Here is a 14865-nt window from a genome sequence, read left to right as displayed (position 1 = left end):
CATCATCCACCTCTCCTCGGTTCTCCTCACACCTTGCCGGCCGTTTCCCGCTCCGCACTCTGTCGCGCCGATGTAGCAATTACCAAGAGCGAGGTTCGTGATCGCCGTAGCGAGGCGAGGAACAGCTCCTCCACTGGTGGCTGATCAGCGTGAAACTAAGCCACTTGAACATACAGTGGCCCCCCAGAGTGGAGTAGCGAGGGGGGGGGCCGGAGCGGCGAAACGTCAGGAGCCGAGAACACCGCTGTGTAATTCCCTGAAATATGACGGTAGGTGAGGAAATCGGACACAGGAGCAGATGGAAGAAAAGGGAGCATGTCTGCGCTCGGCCTCCAAGTCTGGGTGTGCGTGTGTGTGTGTGTGTGTGTGTGCAAGTGAGTAACCTCCCCAGCAGATTATCGTCTACCTCAGACATGAGGAAGAGATGGCGGCGGAGCCTCTCGGACCCCAAAGAACCGAGAGACGCCCGACGGTGGCAGCATGGGGACGGGGGGGGGGGGGGCTTGTTGGGGGGCGGACGGTGAAACAAGGGGGGTAAAAAATGGCGGGCTAGAGGGCACCGTCTCTCGAGGGCCCCGCCGCTTCCCTGCCAGCGTGTGTAAATCAGCAGGCAGCTCACGGCTGCAATGAGGTAGAAAATAAAAAAAACATAAAAGTGTCCGGGGTGAAATAGGAGGCGAGGAGAAATCTTTTATGACGAGCCTAAATTCTCGGCGGGTCTTGGGTGAATCCAGCGTCCGGCTCCGGATTGTCTTCCGGAGACGCACTCCATCATCCGGCGCTGCGCAAAGCTACAAATTACTCAAATTAACCTCCCTCCCATTCATGTAATACATATGTAATGAGTGTCCTAAATTGGTATGTTAATAGGCTCGATGTCAGGGCCGTTCATTTGGGTGTGAGTGATGCGTCCCCGCCAAGAACGTCTTTGGGCGGCGCCGGTTCCACGCGTCTGGTTTTTCGAATTCTCAAAAAGTTTTTAGTGGTTTGAGATCAGAAGAACCTTCTTCTTTAAATGGCATTAAAGGACGGAACTGATCCAGGCTGCGACTCTTGGTGCACTGGGGCAGCAACCTCTGGAAGTATTTGATTGGTCCTTATCATCCACTTCCGATGCCATTACATTGCCAAAGAGTGGATTTTTACTGGCTGAAAAGGCTGATTGTGCAATTTTACGAGCTCTCTATATTTTTAAATGTCTTTCAAAAATGATACAAGATATTTCTTGCCGGCAGTTTTGTTGATCCAGAAGACGGTAGCAGCATCTAGATTGACGCAAAATACAGTATTTTCATCAAATTACATCTTAACTAAAGTCATCCTGTTTAAATAAATGTATTTAGTGTAAATACCTTGACATCACTTACCAAAATGCAACGTTCCAATCAATCATTTCAGTCTGTTTTTACTGAGTGTTAACTGTAAAACAAAAACAAGTCTAGCAGTCTGTGTAACATTATTTTAGTTATATGAAACCACCAGGACATTATTCAACAGTCAATTGTGGAAGTGATCAAATCACACCACAGAAAATATAAATGGAATTTTGAATACTAATATTATGTTTGAGGTGGATTTACTTGATGAGTACCTGCAGTCGGGATTTACCTCACGTGTGAAAACAGTTTGTGCTAATGTGTGCGCTAATTTGTTTACTTATTGTGTATTTTTTCCTCTTTCCTTTGACATGGGCTTTTCCTTTTCTTTAGAATGGCAGAGAACAAACAGGACTCTGAATCTCACGCCGAACCGTTTAACCCCCATTTAATCTTACGATGTTATCATGGCCGTCCCACAGCTTCCTCACTCACCTCTGGCAAGCAGCCCATGTGATGGGCGGGCGGGCGAGCAGCCTGGGGCTGGGCGGCCGGGCAGCGGGGACATCTGCTTGGACTTGTACCAAAGCTGCCATTAAGTAACGGCAGCAATCCGCAGCAGTGAGCGAACAGGGGCTCTTTATAACTCAAGCCATCATACCTCAGACTCTATATTGAGATGCTGAGCCGAGGGGTCACGCCACCGCAGCCACGTTGGCTCTGTGGAGGGTCCGAGCGGCGGCTCTGGATTGGCAGGCGGTGAGTCTCAGCATCTCCGGCATCTCTCTCTCCATTACAGGGCTCTCCTCGCAACACCATGCGGGGGCGCCGTTAGTCACCCCGCTAACAAGTGAGGCGGCCGATGGCTGACCTGACACGAGAGCCGCAGCTGGAGAGAGTAAACAGCGCGGGAGGCGCCGTCTCGGTAAATAATCCACACACCCCCCACACCCCAGCCCCCTCCCGCTGGGGATGTTTATAGCAGGTGAACAAACACCTGCCACTTTGATAAGGCTGATTTATCCTGAGTGAAGCGCCAGCGCATAGATCAGCTGAGACCGACAGCCTGGATGGACGGCCGAGCCGACCTCATGATCTGAAACACCAGACCTCACGAGCTGCGTTTCCATGACAGTCTTTTCGCAAAATAAAAGCGATATTTCTACAATTTCGACAAAGTATTAACAATTGCGATTTCGCAGGGGTTTCCATTGAATGGTGTGAAGCGCATAAGCCGGAATTCTGGTCAAATCCCACGGGACGAGATTTGACTTTTTAGTTTTGTTTGTTTACATTTGTTGTGAAGAATGGTTGTTCAATTTTTCTCTTTGATTACTTGTAAAAAAAAAAAAAATTCTGTCTCCTCCTCCGTCCAATCACGACGCGCCATTTTCACTTGACGTGAACTGGTCACGTGACCACGTGCATCACGTCCGCTGACGTGTCAATGTGAAAAAATATGTATACGTGCAGAAAACCACCTCATGAGAGCGTCAAAACCTTTTAGCCATATTGGAGAGGATTTTCCAAGTGGAGCTGTTTCCATCACCAGGTTTTATTGCCATATTCAGGTTTTTGCGCAATTCTAGGGGTGATGTAAACGCAGCTACTGTAACAGTGCTGCATGTGTTACGGGAGGCCGAGGACAAGACCCTCAGCTGGGCTCCAGCGGTAGGAAACCCAACTTTCCGCTAGCTCGCCGACGGCGGTGAGGTTCTTAAGGGCCTGAAAAACCCACACGTTAGCCTGGTCTCTGGCGGTCCGACAGGCTGGGGGTCCTCGGGGGTCGCCGCTGTCTGCAGCTCACAGGACGCCATTAACAAGGAGAGAACAGGCGCCGTTAATCTGAGAGATGCAGCTGCAATAAAAGAGCCATCTGGATGCATATCTCTGCCAGTAAGACCTGCTCCTCTGATCATAATGCTACAACATTAGATGTACTATTATGGGTCAGGGGAGAAAGAAAAATCCCCTGAAACGAACTGAAAAGTAAGTCGAGGAGTAACATTTTTCTTCGCAGCTGCAGCCTGTCACCATCTTCATTAGCTTCGCACGATAAATAAATCCTGCCTTCCGAAAACGTCAGGCCAGGAAATCTTAATTTGCCGAACGGCGGTGAGTTACGCCGGCAGGAAGCTGACCTCAATTAAGAGTGACTTGCATTTAAAAAATTGTCTATTTCAGATTTGACGATTTAGACCGCAGGAAACGGCTTTAATGGAATGCTGACAGAGGTCCAGATGCTCGGCTAATACATCGCCCCCCCCCCCCCCCCACTCACCCTTCCCCACCCCAAAAAAAAAAAAAAAATGGCAGGCGGATGCCACATAAATAAAAGGCGCCGTTACTCCCGACAAGGAAAAAAAGTGTCTGGCGAAGCCGTGATGTACGGCCGCTTGACCCAGGTTAAAGAGCAGCGAGGAGCAGCTGACAGCTTGATCAAGATTGCCGCTTCTAAAGTGGCGTAGATCAAGACTGCGGCCCCCGTCGCCAAAACCCCCGATGATGGCTGGGTGGTGGTGGTGGTATTGGGGGGGGCACTAAGGTGTAAAACGGTGATTGTCCATGACGCGCGACAAAGATCAGCAGCCGTCACCGTGGACTTGTGGCTGTTAATAATATCCGAGAGATAAACAAGTGGAAATCCATCCGCCGCCGCCGAGAGGCCCGCAGGAAATTAAAACAGCTGACCACAAAAAAAAAAAGTGACTCTATTAAAGCGCCGTGAATGTACTTCCTGAGTCCTGAGAGGGGAATTTGTTTTACCATCCCGTCACCGGTTCTTTTTTCTCTCACTCTCGGTCTCTTTTTGCCCCCCGCTGCAGATCCTATTTCACTCATTATTACTCAGCAGCTCAATCTCTATATATTTGCCCCGGTTTAAAAGTGCACCTTTATGGTTGCAAGTATTAATTAGTGATATTCCAGTATCATTAGTGTAATTTAGGGCTCCCAGGATTAATGGCGCCGTGGCATTTATCTATGAAACATTATATCTTGATGTTGAATCGCAATAAAAAAGTGGTGGGGGGGCGGGGGGGGCGCCTGTATATTCTGAGGATATGGCTGTCCAAGGCGGAGGGGATGGGGTTTGGGGGGGTAGTTGACATCCATTAAGGAGATCCTTCACTGGCACATTAAAAAAAAAAAAAAAAAAAAAGAGTGCGAGCGAGTGAGGCAATATTTAGCCCCTACTTGCCTTCGGCCACCTAAAGCTGCGGCCTGGATATTAAAGAGGGGAGATGGGGGATTAACAGGGGAAATACTGAGCTGCGTCAGCAGGAGGGGAAATATTTGCGTCCAGGAGTTTTCCAGGTTCCGAGCGGCGGTAAGAGAGCAGGGGCGGGAGCTCGCAATTCCTCCACCGCATCCCTGCTTCCCTCCACCGCAGCCGCCGCGGGAGGGAAAAACCACAAAACAACAAAGCGCCTTCCTCTTCATAATCCGCGCGTAGTATATTCAATAACTAATTATGGTAATTCATTACGTCTGCAATTAGCAGGGAGACTTTATCGCCCCCGCCGCACCGTAAAGATGAGGATTTATGCTGCCTTTGAATGTCACCCAGAGGACGGAGCACCGCTCATCACTCAACGGGAACAAAACAGACAGAAGCGGGGGATGGGGAGGGGGGGGGTGCAGGGGGGTGCACGTGCGTGTAGTGCAGTGTAGTGCAGTGTAGTGTAGTGTGTGTGTGTTGAGTTATTGGTCAATGAAAACGCTTTCTTTCTCATTTTTCTTTTTTTTTTTTTTTCAAAGTCAACCTTGAGGAAACCTTGGCCGCGCCGCCTTTTGTCCACCAGTAACATAGAAGCATGTCGTACAGAGCCGAGTTCAAAATAAAGGAATACATTTTTTTTCTCCGTTTTGAGAAAAACAGCAAAGCACAACTTGTGTGTGTTTCGGCAGTAAAGCCAAGCGTGCAGCAGGCGTGTTTCGGTGGCGGCGGCGATGCGCTCGGCCACCGCGCCTGCTGTCAAACTGCCCCTCGGAGGGCGATAAGAGCCGGCGCTCCGCCGTGGAGGTGGCCGTCTGATTAGTGCACCGCAGCTCTTTCACTCAGCAGGCGCAGCAAACCATCTGCCGCGCTCCCATCCTCTGCCCAGCAAAGTCTCTCAGGTGCCGTAAAAAATGAGACGGAGAAAAAAAGAAGACGGAGAAGAAGAAGAACTACCCCTCCAGCGGTGGAACTAAAGTGCTGACCGCACGAAGAAAGAATTTTTTGCTTTGCTTAATGAATCAATTAAGGTTGTTTTTTTTTTCCAGGAGGTTGTGCGCAGGTATTTTTTGCCGAGCTCACCTCGGCCTAATTATTGACAGTTGCCTGATCCTAGAGGGAAATCGAGCTTCATCAGCAGACCTACGTCACACAAATTTCTTTGTTAATTAATATCTGCGCTAATGAACTTCTCCGGCCCTCTTGTGAACTGCCATTTTTCATTTTGGCCACGCAATCTAATTTTGAAGCCGTTCGGGAAGAGTTGCAAGTAGTCTGGCTGATTTGACCTCCTGCTGGAGGTCTTCTGTGACCTTACTAGAGACTCTGTTGCCCCCTGGTGGCTTGCATTGATGTTTTGGTTCACAAGAAAGCCAGCATGCAACACATTAGTAACTCTTTTTTAATTTCTGTATAACAAAATAGCAAAGTTGCAACAAACAAAAAAGAATGGCATGAAATGTTCAGAGGAAAAAAAATCTTTACAAAGAGATACAGATACTGTAGAAAAGGACCTGTTGAACCTGTGTTTCTGTCATGTTTATCTTTTCACGCTTGTCATCCATGGCTCACTGGAGGGCAGGAAGTCTGACAATGACACAAGACACAAGACGAGGCAAGTTGCAGTTGAGAAATTCCATTCTTTTGTGATGTTAACACGAGCAAGAAAGTGAAAATCTTCTCATCTGCTGGATGAGAGCAGAGGAACTCACCCTGCGATGCTACAGAGCGTACAGCTCCATCAGGTAGTCTTTGGGAACGATGCCGATGTTCCCGTTCTTCTCTCCGACCCACCAGCCGTAGGTCTGATACTCCTGCAGGCGAGGCAAGACTTTAGCATTTGTTTGTTTGTTGGTTTATTCTGATGCATGAACAAACAAAAAAAAAAAAAACACTCATTCATCCACGCCGTCCTGGCACAGCATCGTCACACATGAACATTTTGCTGACGGAGGAACGTAGGAGTTTTAGAATCAAAGCAAGAAAACGTTTCTTTGTGACATCTTGAGATTAACCAACTGTAAAATTAAATATTGTTACGACTGCCATATTTATTGCATGCAAATGAAGTAGCAGGAGACACATGATGATTGACGCCAAGTCCTGGATCTCTGTTCCTCTCCATCTGCCTCTTCTGTTCATTCCCTCGTCCGATTATATTTTTCAGTGCTTCTTCAGTATTTGCTTCAAAAACCAAAAACACCAGCGGCCCAGTCAACGACCAGACACTTTTTTTCACCCCCACGTCCGGCCTTTGCACTCGCTATCAGCTTTGAGGCTGCACAGTGCGCAGCCACCTCCCACTCTCTACTCCCAGACAAAGAGAAGTCCCCTCGGCTCGGCGTGCACGGAGCGCATCACGCGTAAATCTGTCACGGCCCTGACAAGTAATAGCTCCAAATGGCTGTCAGCCCGCCGAGATGTGAGGAGGGAGGACACAGTGCGAGGAGAGCAGCCCTCCCTCGCCCCCACTCCCTCCCTCACTCACTCACTCACTCCCCCTCCGCCACTCTGCCTCTCTGGCTGAGAGCCCGAGCACACATCAAAGTCTCGGCGGGACGTGAACTCGCGGCGAAGATCATGTTCCGACAAGGCGGACGCACGCCGCAAAAACCTGCAGCACGTTTACAATCGATGGCGGGCGGGAGCGAGTCGGCGTCCGCTTCCATTAATGGATGGAAGAGAGCAAACAGTGGCGTCGGTCACAGGAAGTTCACAGTAACAGTGCAGTGGTGGAGATGAACTAACACACACACACACACACACACACACACACACACAGAGTTAATAATACAAAATAACATTGAAACTTTTTTTTCTGAATCATGTGAAGACAAAAATCCAAATAACCAATCAGGAAATGGAACTTCATGTGGGGGGGAGAGGTCACATGACTAAAATGACATTGCTCAATTCCCAGAGGGAAAAGCATATTGACATGATTTGTGCAGAGCCAGGCAGTGTGTGTGTGTGTGTGTGTGTGTGTGTGTTGCAACTTCCTGCTGCCTGCCCTGGAAGGCAGCGACACCTCATTGTGGAGTTCTGGCTGACAAATAAGTTGTGCTTGAGTGAGCGCGAGACACAACCCAAGAACACATACACTGAGCTGTGGAAGACTAATGGCACCACACACTGTGACAACACACACACACGCACACACGCACACTCTGAAAACCCGACTGCAGTGAAGCAGCGATGCAACGCTGGGAATTTAACAAGTGCAGATTGTAAATGAAGCGACGCTCGGACGTTTTATCAACTCATAAGGCACTCAGATGATACGTCTTTCAATTAGTTTTATGTGCTGTGACTGGAGGGGGGCGGGCGCACACATATCCGGACAACACACTCTCTCCTTCACTCCCCAGTCAAAGGCCTATAATCAACAGCCGGGTCCTGACTGGGGGGTCTCGCAGCTGTAACACCACGGCTATTTCTGGCCTGTGGAATGGGGGAGGCCCGAGAAGGAGGGGGGTGCGGGGGGCGGGGGCAGGGGGGAGAAAGGAGAATGAGGGCGAGGGGAGTGACTGAGGTGGGGGGGGGCAGGTCGACTGTCCCTTTTAATCTGCAGCTGGCTGCTGCAGTCCAGACAGGTTTTATGGTCATTGCCCTCGCAGCAGGCCACAACCCCCAACACCAAGGTTCCAGCTAATGGCACTCCCAGTCTGGGGAGAAGGCAACTTGATTCTTGGTGCCCCCCCCCCGGCCCCCCCCAACCCCCCTTCTTTTTTCCTACACGCTGAGGGGAAGTCATAAACAGGCATTTGGCCAGTGAGCACTGATGGATCCATCTGCTTTGTGTGGTTTCAGTGACTGACAGATCAATGAATCTATAGCTTCAGCTGAACTCTTGGGCTTGTTCCTTCATTTTCATTGTTTAATGATTTGCTTATTTCTACTCTGAAAATACACGAGGATGCAAGACACGTTTAAATTTCATAGTGCTGCTTGGACCGAATCATCAAAACATGTCAAACCGAGCTTCACTTAAAAACAATCTGTATTAAATAAAAGAAATAAAATAAGAAAATAAATATTACAAGACAAAATAATCAGAATAATCGCTGAAAATGTCTGAATCTATAATCTTGTCCACCTGACAGACCTAAATCATAATTTCAACATGTAGTTCGCCCTACTTGATTGAGAAAATAAATGTTTTGCTTTTCAGCCTAAAAAAAAAAAAAAGTCACTTCCGGCCACTAGATGGCAGGCTTGAATTTGTAAACTGAGCGGGCCAGCGGGGCCCAGCTGACCGCTCTGCTCCCCCTGTGGGAACACACAGCCGAGCGCTGTGTACCTGCAGCACATTTCACACTGTTAATAAAGCCACAGGCAGACATGAATATGCAACACGGGACATTTGACGGCTTCGGGAAACTGCTCTACTTACAAAACGGAACGCCGGAGAAATCCCACCCCGCGCTCACAGACAGACGCACAAGCGGGCCGCTGTTTGGTTTCCGTGCAGAAGGTGAAGAACAGCCCCTCAGTTCTCACAGCGTCCACCCACCCGCCCACCAGCCAGCCTCAGCTGGGCCCACCGGACGCCCACTTCACGTCCTCACCTGCTCGGGGGGGACGGAGTGTCGGGCCGCTGCAGATGTTTCGTGAGAACACGCTCTCCTGTTTGGCCGAGGAGGTGTGAGAGACGTGCGAGAGGTGTGTGTGGGCCGGGGGTTCCGCTCGACGGCGGCACTGTGTGTTCAGGCGGCCCAGATGGAAGTGATGGAATGGTACCGCGTGCCAGCTAAAGCCCGCCCGTCGGCCAGCGGCACTAAAAAAACGTTTCCGCTGTGACACAACTAATCCCCATCACAGCGGCGGAGCGAGGAGGCGGCCAAGAGCGTGGGCCAGATGCTGCCAGTAAAGTATAACAGACAGTCCCCTCTGAGGGCCTTGGAATAACTCACTTTAGGTGGTCTGAGGCCAGCGAGGGCCGCGCCGCGCTACAAGCCTCGTCTCACCACTCCAGCTTTACATTGGTGTGTTTAAACAAATCCACGATTTAACCGCTCGGCCAGAGGAGGAGAGGAGAGGGGTTGTGGTGGTGGTGGTGGTGGTTGGAGGAGGTCCTTTCAGGGACGTAAATATTTAATTAATCCGAGGAGGAGGAGGAGGAAGAGCGACTCTGAATTTACCTTGCTCAGGATGTAAATGGTATCGCCGCGTCTGAAGGACAACTCATCCGGGAAGTCGCTTGTGCAGTCCCATAAACCCTGGTAGTAGTTTGGGTAGTCGGTGCTCTTATCCACTGGGAGGAGGAGGAGGGGGGGGGTAATAAGACACAAACCCAGTGTGGTTAATCTTCTATTGAGACATGATCTAATTAAAAAAAAAAAGTTGTGTCTGACACAGCAGCGGCTGTGTGCGTGGACACGATAAAACCAACAGGGGGCAGTGGCGAGCCAACCATCGCTGTGTGGGCAGCTGTGGCAGCGAGCCAGGCAACACTGCGCCGACTTGCTCTGCGCAGGTGTGTACCCACAATGCAACGCCGCAGCTGACAGCCTAAAACCTAACCAAGGTTGAGGATGGAAGTGAAAGAGCCTCGTGGAGCCTCATTGGGCAAAACGTGTTTCCAGTCTGCGGTTTCACTGACAGAAAGAGACAGAAAAAACAGAACAGATTCCTCTTCCGCCTTTTTTGACGGGCCGGTCAAATCCCTTCTCAGCTCATCCATCTTGTGTAAACGTTGGCAACGTCAACAGCCTGAGACACTTTGCTCTTGTTCAGACAGAAATATGAAGACAAAAGAACAATAACGACAACAATAACATATTCAGCGTTTGTTTCTGACACTATTTCCTACTCGGCAGAGATCACGTGGGAGGCATTTTCAAAATGTTAATATGTCACTTATTGCAAGAGGAAGTGGGTCACAGTTATTTCCAGCATTGTGTTAACTCTCAGTTGTGCTCAACTTCCTCAGTCGGCGTTGCGGCTGTGTGTTCACAGAAATGGCTTCTACACTCACGCAACGCAGCACGTTTCAACAGCGAGAGCCGGGCTGAGGAAGAGCCGCCGGGCGCCTGTTGTGTTGTTTGTGAAGCTGCGTACCTGCAGGCGAAGGCGCTGGTTTGTTGGTCCGCTCTGCTTTTGGAGAAGCCTTGGCCACGGTGGGCAGGTCCTCCTCTGCACAGACAAGGACGAGTGGGTGAGGAAGCAGTTACTTCTGGCTTCCTCGTCATTCCGGCGCACAACACTTTGAAATGCAGTGGGGCAGATCCACGCATCCATTGCGCCGGCGTGTGATGAATGTACAGGCAGGCAGCCAGACCTGGTAGCACCTCGTAGATGTCTTCACCGCCCACGTCATCATAGACCTCCTGCTCCTGCTCCTCCTCCTCCTCGTCCAGCGGGATGATGCCCGTCATGTCTGCAAACACGGGAACAACAAAAAAAAGCGTTGCACATATTTAAAGAAGCTGCTCTATTCTTTCACGGTGGATTGATTGCCGGCGATCTTGCTCAGGCCCAGTAGAGAGCGCTGACCTCTTAAGACAAAGTCGATCTGTTTGACCCACTCCTCCGCCTCCTTCACCGATGACGCACAAAACTGCCACGAAAGAGGGGGAGAAGGGAGGAAAAGAAAACGTGCAGTCAGCGCAACATGCAGGTACACACACACACACACACACACACACACACACACACACACACACACACACACACACACACACACACACACACACACACACACACACACACACGTGTGTTAATTAACATAAGCAAACTGTGTTTATGCAGAACTGTGAACTGTTCCACACAGACGAGCCTGTTGGAGGCTTTTGAATGAGTGCGGTAGGTAGGCAGGCCGCGCAGGTCGGGCCGAGGCCAGGCCAGCTGTGATGGAGATTAAATGAATTGCATGTCCACACCTCCCAAGTCTGGAACGTGGCACGTTTTGAGCTTGTTCCTTAATAAGCCAGCAGGGCGGCGGCGGCGAGCCCACCTGATAGACCCGCTTGTCCGGCGCTGAGATTTCGAAGCAGCAATCCTTCTTGGAGTCCTTCCGCAACGTGTTGTTCATCTTGACGCTGTAGCCGTCGATGGCAAACTCCCCTTTCTGCTGCTTGTCTGCTCACAGGAGATTCAAGAAGAAAAAAAAAAGATCATCGCCTCCGCCGCCGCCGGGAACCCCTGCGAGACGAGACGGGACATTATTTTGCAGGCTGACCTTTCTCACTGCCGTAATAGTAGAAGACGTGGTGACTCAGAGCGCACCAACGCTTCTGCCAGTCCGTGCCGAAGAAGCTGTGATCTGCGGAGACAGGCGGCGGTTGGTTTGCTTTAAAGAGAAAAAAACTCAAGCAATAGTTCAAGTTAAAGCACATGGAGGCTGCGGTGCTGCTTGGACATCAACAAAAAAACCTCTTGACACTTTCTGTATATGTCAATTCTCTGTCATATTTGTACTGCGCATACGCTGTTCCCACTTTCTGTTGTATTCGTATTCAATTGAAAGAGTCCAAAAACAAGGTGCACTCACCCTTTCTGCGCTTCTCAAGGTATCCAGCTTTAAACACAGACGTCAGCTCCTGGGCTGCCACTGCTGGAGACTGCTGAGCATCTGGACAAAAATAAAATCCCAAAATAAAACAACTGGCTCAGTGTCCTCTGCCTTGTTTTGGCTTTTGCTTAACAAAAAAAAAACTGTATGAGGAATTCTGCTTTTACAGCAAGGAGCCGTCGTCGGCCGGAGACTCGTCGAAGTTGCTTTGTGTGACAGAGCCGCCATAAAGCCGGCAGCTGCTGGCAGCCTATAAAGCCCAGAGCACCTAATCTCCGTTACACAAGGCTTGCCACTCGTACGGCGTCATGACAAATGTAAACACAAACTCTTGCATATTGCAACGACGGGCCGTCCGCAGGCTGGAGCTACTGTATGTCGCGGAATGCTTTTATTTTCCCTCTTCTCCTCGGCCCAATTGGGCCAGAGCAGTCATTCTCAGGCCCCAGACTCCGGCTGGGAGCAATAAAGCATGGCGGAGCTGTCAAAGGGGCGGAGTAAAAAAAAAAAAGAAAAAGAGAGGTGGTGGGTGTAGCATGCAAGCCTCTAAATTGCTCCCCGAGTATGTTGCCGAGTTACAGCTGGAATGTCCCCCCCTCATTGTGCCACTCAACGTCACAGTGGCCGAGGAGCAGCGCCGGAGATTTGTGGGCTTTTTTTTTCTCCGACGTTTTAACTTCAGAGTTTGTTAGCGACGCCGGTTGGCGACTTACTGTCATAGGCCTCCTCGTCCTTGTCCGTGCGCTCCGACTGCAGCGAGCCGCCGTCGTTGTTGCTGTCCACCTCCTCGTCCTCGTCGGAGAATTCTCCATCTGCAGGAGAGACGCGACTCAGGTGACGCTTCCTGTTGAGACTGCCAGCTGTTTAACACTATCACTGGACTTTAACATGTGTCTGCCAAATCCAGCGGAGCGCCGTGTTTGCCTTGTGTGTGCGCGCTTTATTTTCTTTTGCTGAAGACATCAGCTTGACGGTTAAGAATCTTCTGAAACAAAAAAAATCCCTCCTTTGTCACTTCCAGATTCCAGAAACACTTTTTCCTCTGCTTCTAAAGTTCTTAACTTTTATCAAACATATTTTTTTTCTGCCAGGGCTATGCTTGAGCGGCCTGGCAAAATGAATCCGATGAGTCATTCATCGAGAATCAACATTGTCATTCTTGAGAAAATAGCAAATTTCGCTCCCAATTGTCTGCTTTTAGTTTCCAGCTGAAACTGACGCCGTCCTGTACCTTCCACTTGTTTATAAGGAGCTGGGAGTGGAATCAGTCGGTGTATCTTCCCTTTGTGACATCACAAAGAGCTGAATCCTAGAATGCTGTCTTTCAGAATGCACCTTCTGAAAAGTGATGGACACTGGTCACGTACATTTTTCACCATGTGCTGCCTTTAAAAGATGCTTCTTAAATCATTTCTTAATTGTTTACATTTTGAAATCCTGACAGGAACCACCGTGACAGAGCCATTTCCACTCATCATGTTACCGCTCCAATTTACGCCGTGACATCCCTTCGCATGTAACACAAACCAGCAGTATTAGAGCGGAAAAACCAACACTCACTTTTGTCCTTGAAGTCTTGTGGGAACCTGTTGGGAGAGCGAGCGCATGGATGTTAACGTTCACATTCTGCACGAGAACCAGAGCATCGAGTGACCGGGACCCGTGTGGCAGCGAACCAGGCGCACGTACCCCAGTTTGACCTCCTTAATCCGCCTGATCAGGGCCTCCCTCCTCTCTTTGGCCTTCTTGCCCAGATTCTCCCATTTCAGCCCATCGCACACGAAAAGTTCCAGATCTGAAAGAAATCAGAGGTGATTCACAGACCGAGGCCCCGCATGGACCCCACTGGACTCTTATTGCTGATTGTGGAAGTTTTGTTTGGCAGCGGCTGCAGGACGCATTCCTCAAGCAAAGTCACACACACAAACACACACACGTACACGCACACGCACAAGCACAAGCACAAGCGTGTGGGACCGCTTGATAAGAGACGGGCGTGCTCTTTCTCGCTTTTTCTGGCAGGAGGAACTTGGACTTCACTGGCGTGTGACTCAACCGTGTTAAGACTTTGCTTCCCCCTTTTTGAACCAAACACTCCCTCGTGAAGCAGCCAACTTGTCCCAACAACAACAGCAACGCCGTGTGGTGGCGGTTTACCTGCGATGAGCGCGGCCACCTCCTCCGGCACCTGGCGCATCGTGGCGACGCTCTCTGCTCCCCGCAGCGACGCAACAACAGCCGTCTGTCTGTCCGTCCGCCCGCCCGTCCGTCTGTCCGTCCAGCCGCTTCACACTCCCTCGCGCGATGCGGAAGCAAGCTCGAGGGGGTTCGCAAGCGGAAGTCGACGTGAGAAAAAGAAAAAAAAAAAAAAAAAAAAAAAAAAACCCGAGCCGGATGACACACCGACTTGACCACAGCAGGACTCTCGCTCGGCTCCCTCCGCGCTCTGACGCCTCGACGCGCCGCTTAAACGCCTTTAATGAAGCCGCTTAAGAGCCGTAAAACCAAACGCGAAAAACTACTGGCCATTATATTTATGACGGATTCAAGCCTCGTATTTCTCTGGCACACATACACACACACCTTCACTTCACTGTCTGTCACACGCCGACACTGTCCCTGCTTTTATATATTAGTACAATGATGCCAGCACTTTGAATTTTATGAATATGTCAACACTGTAAATCTAAACAGGCATCATTAATAGTTAAGAGGGCAATTAAACTGTCCCCCTCGTCGGATTTATTCTTCTTTTGAGTCTCCTGGCCACTGTGCTTTTGCACCTAAATCAAAATGCTGGTGGCATCATCTGCGTCCTA

General features: G+C 50.0%; 1 protein-coding gene across 1 annotated transcript; it reads right to left on the bottom strand.

Annotated features, from left to right (window-relative positions):
* Window positions 1-5920: 5920 nt before the first annotated feature.
* skap2 (src kinase associated phosphoprotein 2) lies at window positions 5921-14285 on the bottom strand. The gene is made up of 13 exons (XM_076027502.1): window positions 14204-14285; window positions 13736-13841; window positions 13607-13632; window positions 12760-12858; window positions 12026-12106; window positions 11714-11797; window positions 11489-11613; window positions 11029-11092; window positions 10814-10912; window positions 10594-10668; window positions 9675-9787; window positions 6246-6347; window positions 5921-6120 (listed from the first exon to the last, which is right to left on the bottom strand). Exons 1-12 carry the CDS (start codon window positions 14241-14243, stop codon window positions 6255-6257), a joined length of 1005 nt encoding a protein of 334 aa, XP_075883617.1. The 5' UTR covers window positions 14244-14285; the 3' UTR covers window positions 5921-6120; window positions 6246-6254.
* Window positions 14286-14865: the final 580 nt, after the last annotated feature.

This window comes from Nelusetta ayraudi, unplaced genomic scaffold (assembly GCF_046127955.1).
Source record: "Nelusetta ayraudi isolate G7.1 ecotype Tasmania unplaced genomic scaffold, CSIRO-AGI_Nayr_v1 ptg000003l, whole genome shotgun sequence".
NCBI classification, from domain to species: Eukaryota; Metazoa; Chordata; class Actinopteri; order Tetraodontiformes; family Monacanthidae; genus Nelusetta; species Nelusetta ayraudi.
The sequence above is the reverse complement of the archived record's forward strand: the minus strand, read 5'-3'. Positions and strand labels throughout refer to the sequence as shown.

Coding starts and splice junctions, on each gene's coding strand:
- skap2 (XM_076027502.1), bottom strand. CDS start 14,243: ATGCGCCAGGTGCCGGAGGAGGTGGCCGCGCTCATCGCAG. Junction 13,633..13,735: donor ATTAAGGAGGTCAAACTGGG/GTACGTGCGCCT, acceptor CTCTCCCAACAG/GTTCCCACAAGACTTCAAGG. Junction 11,798..12,025: donor CCTTGAGAAGCGCAGAAAGG/GTGAGTGCACCT, acceptor CTGTCTCCGCAG/ATCACAGCTTCTTCGGCACG.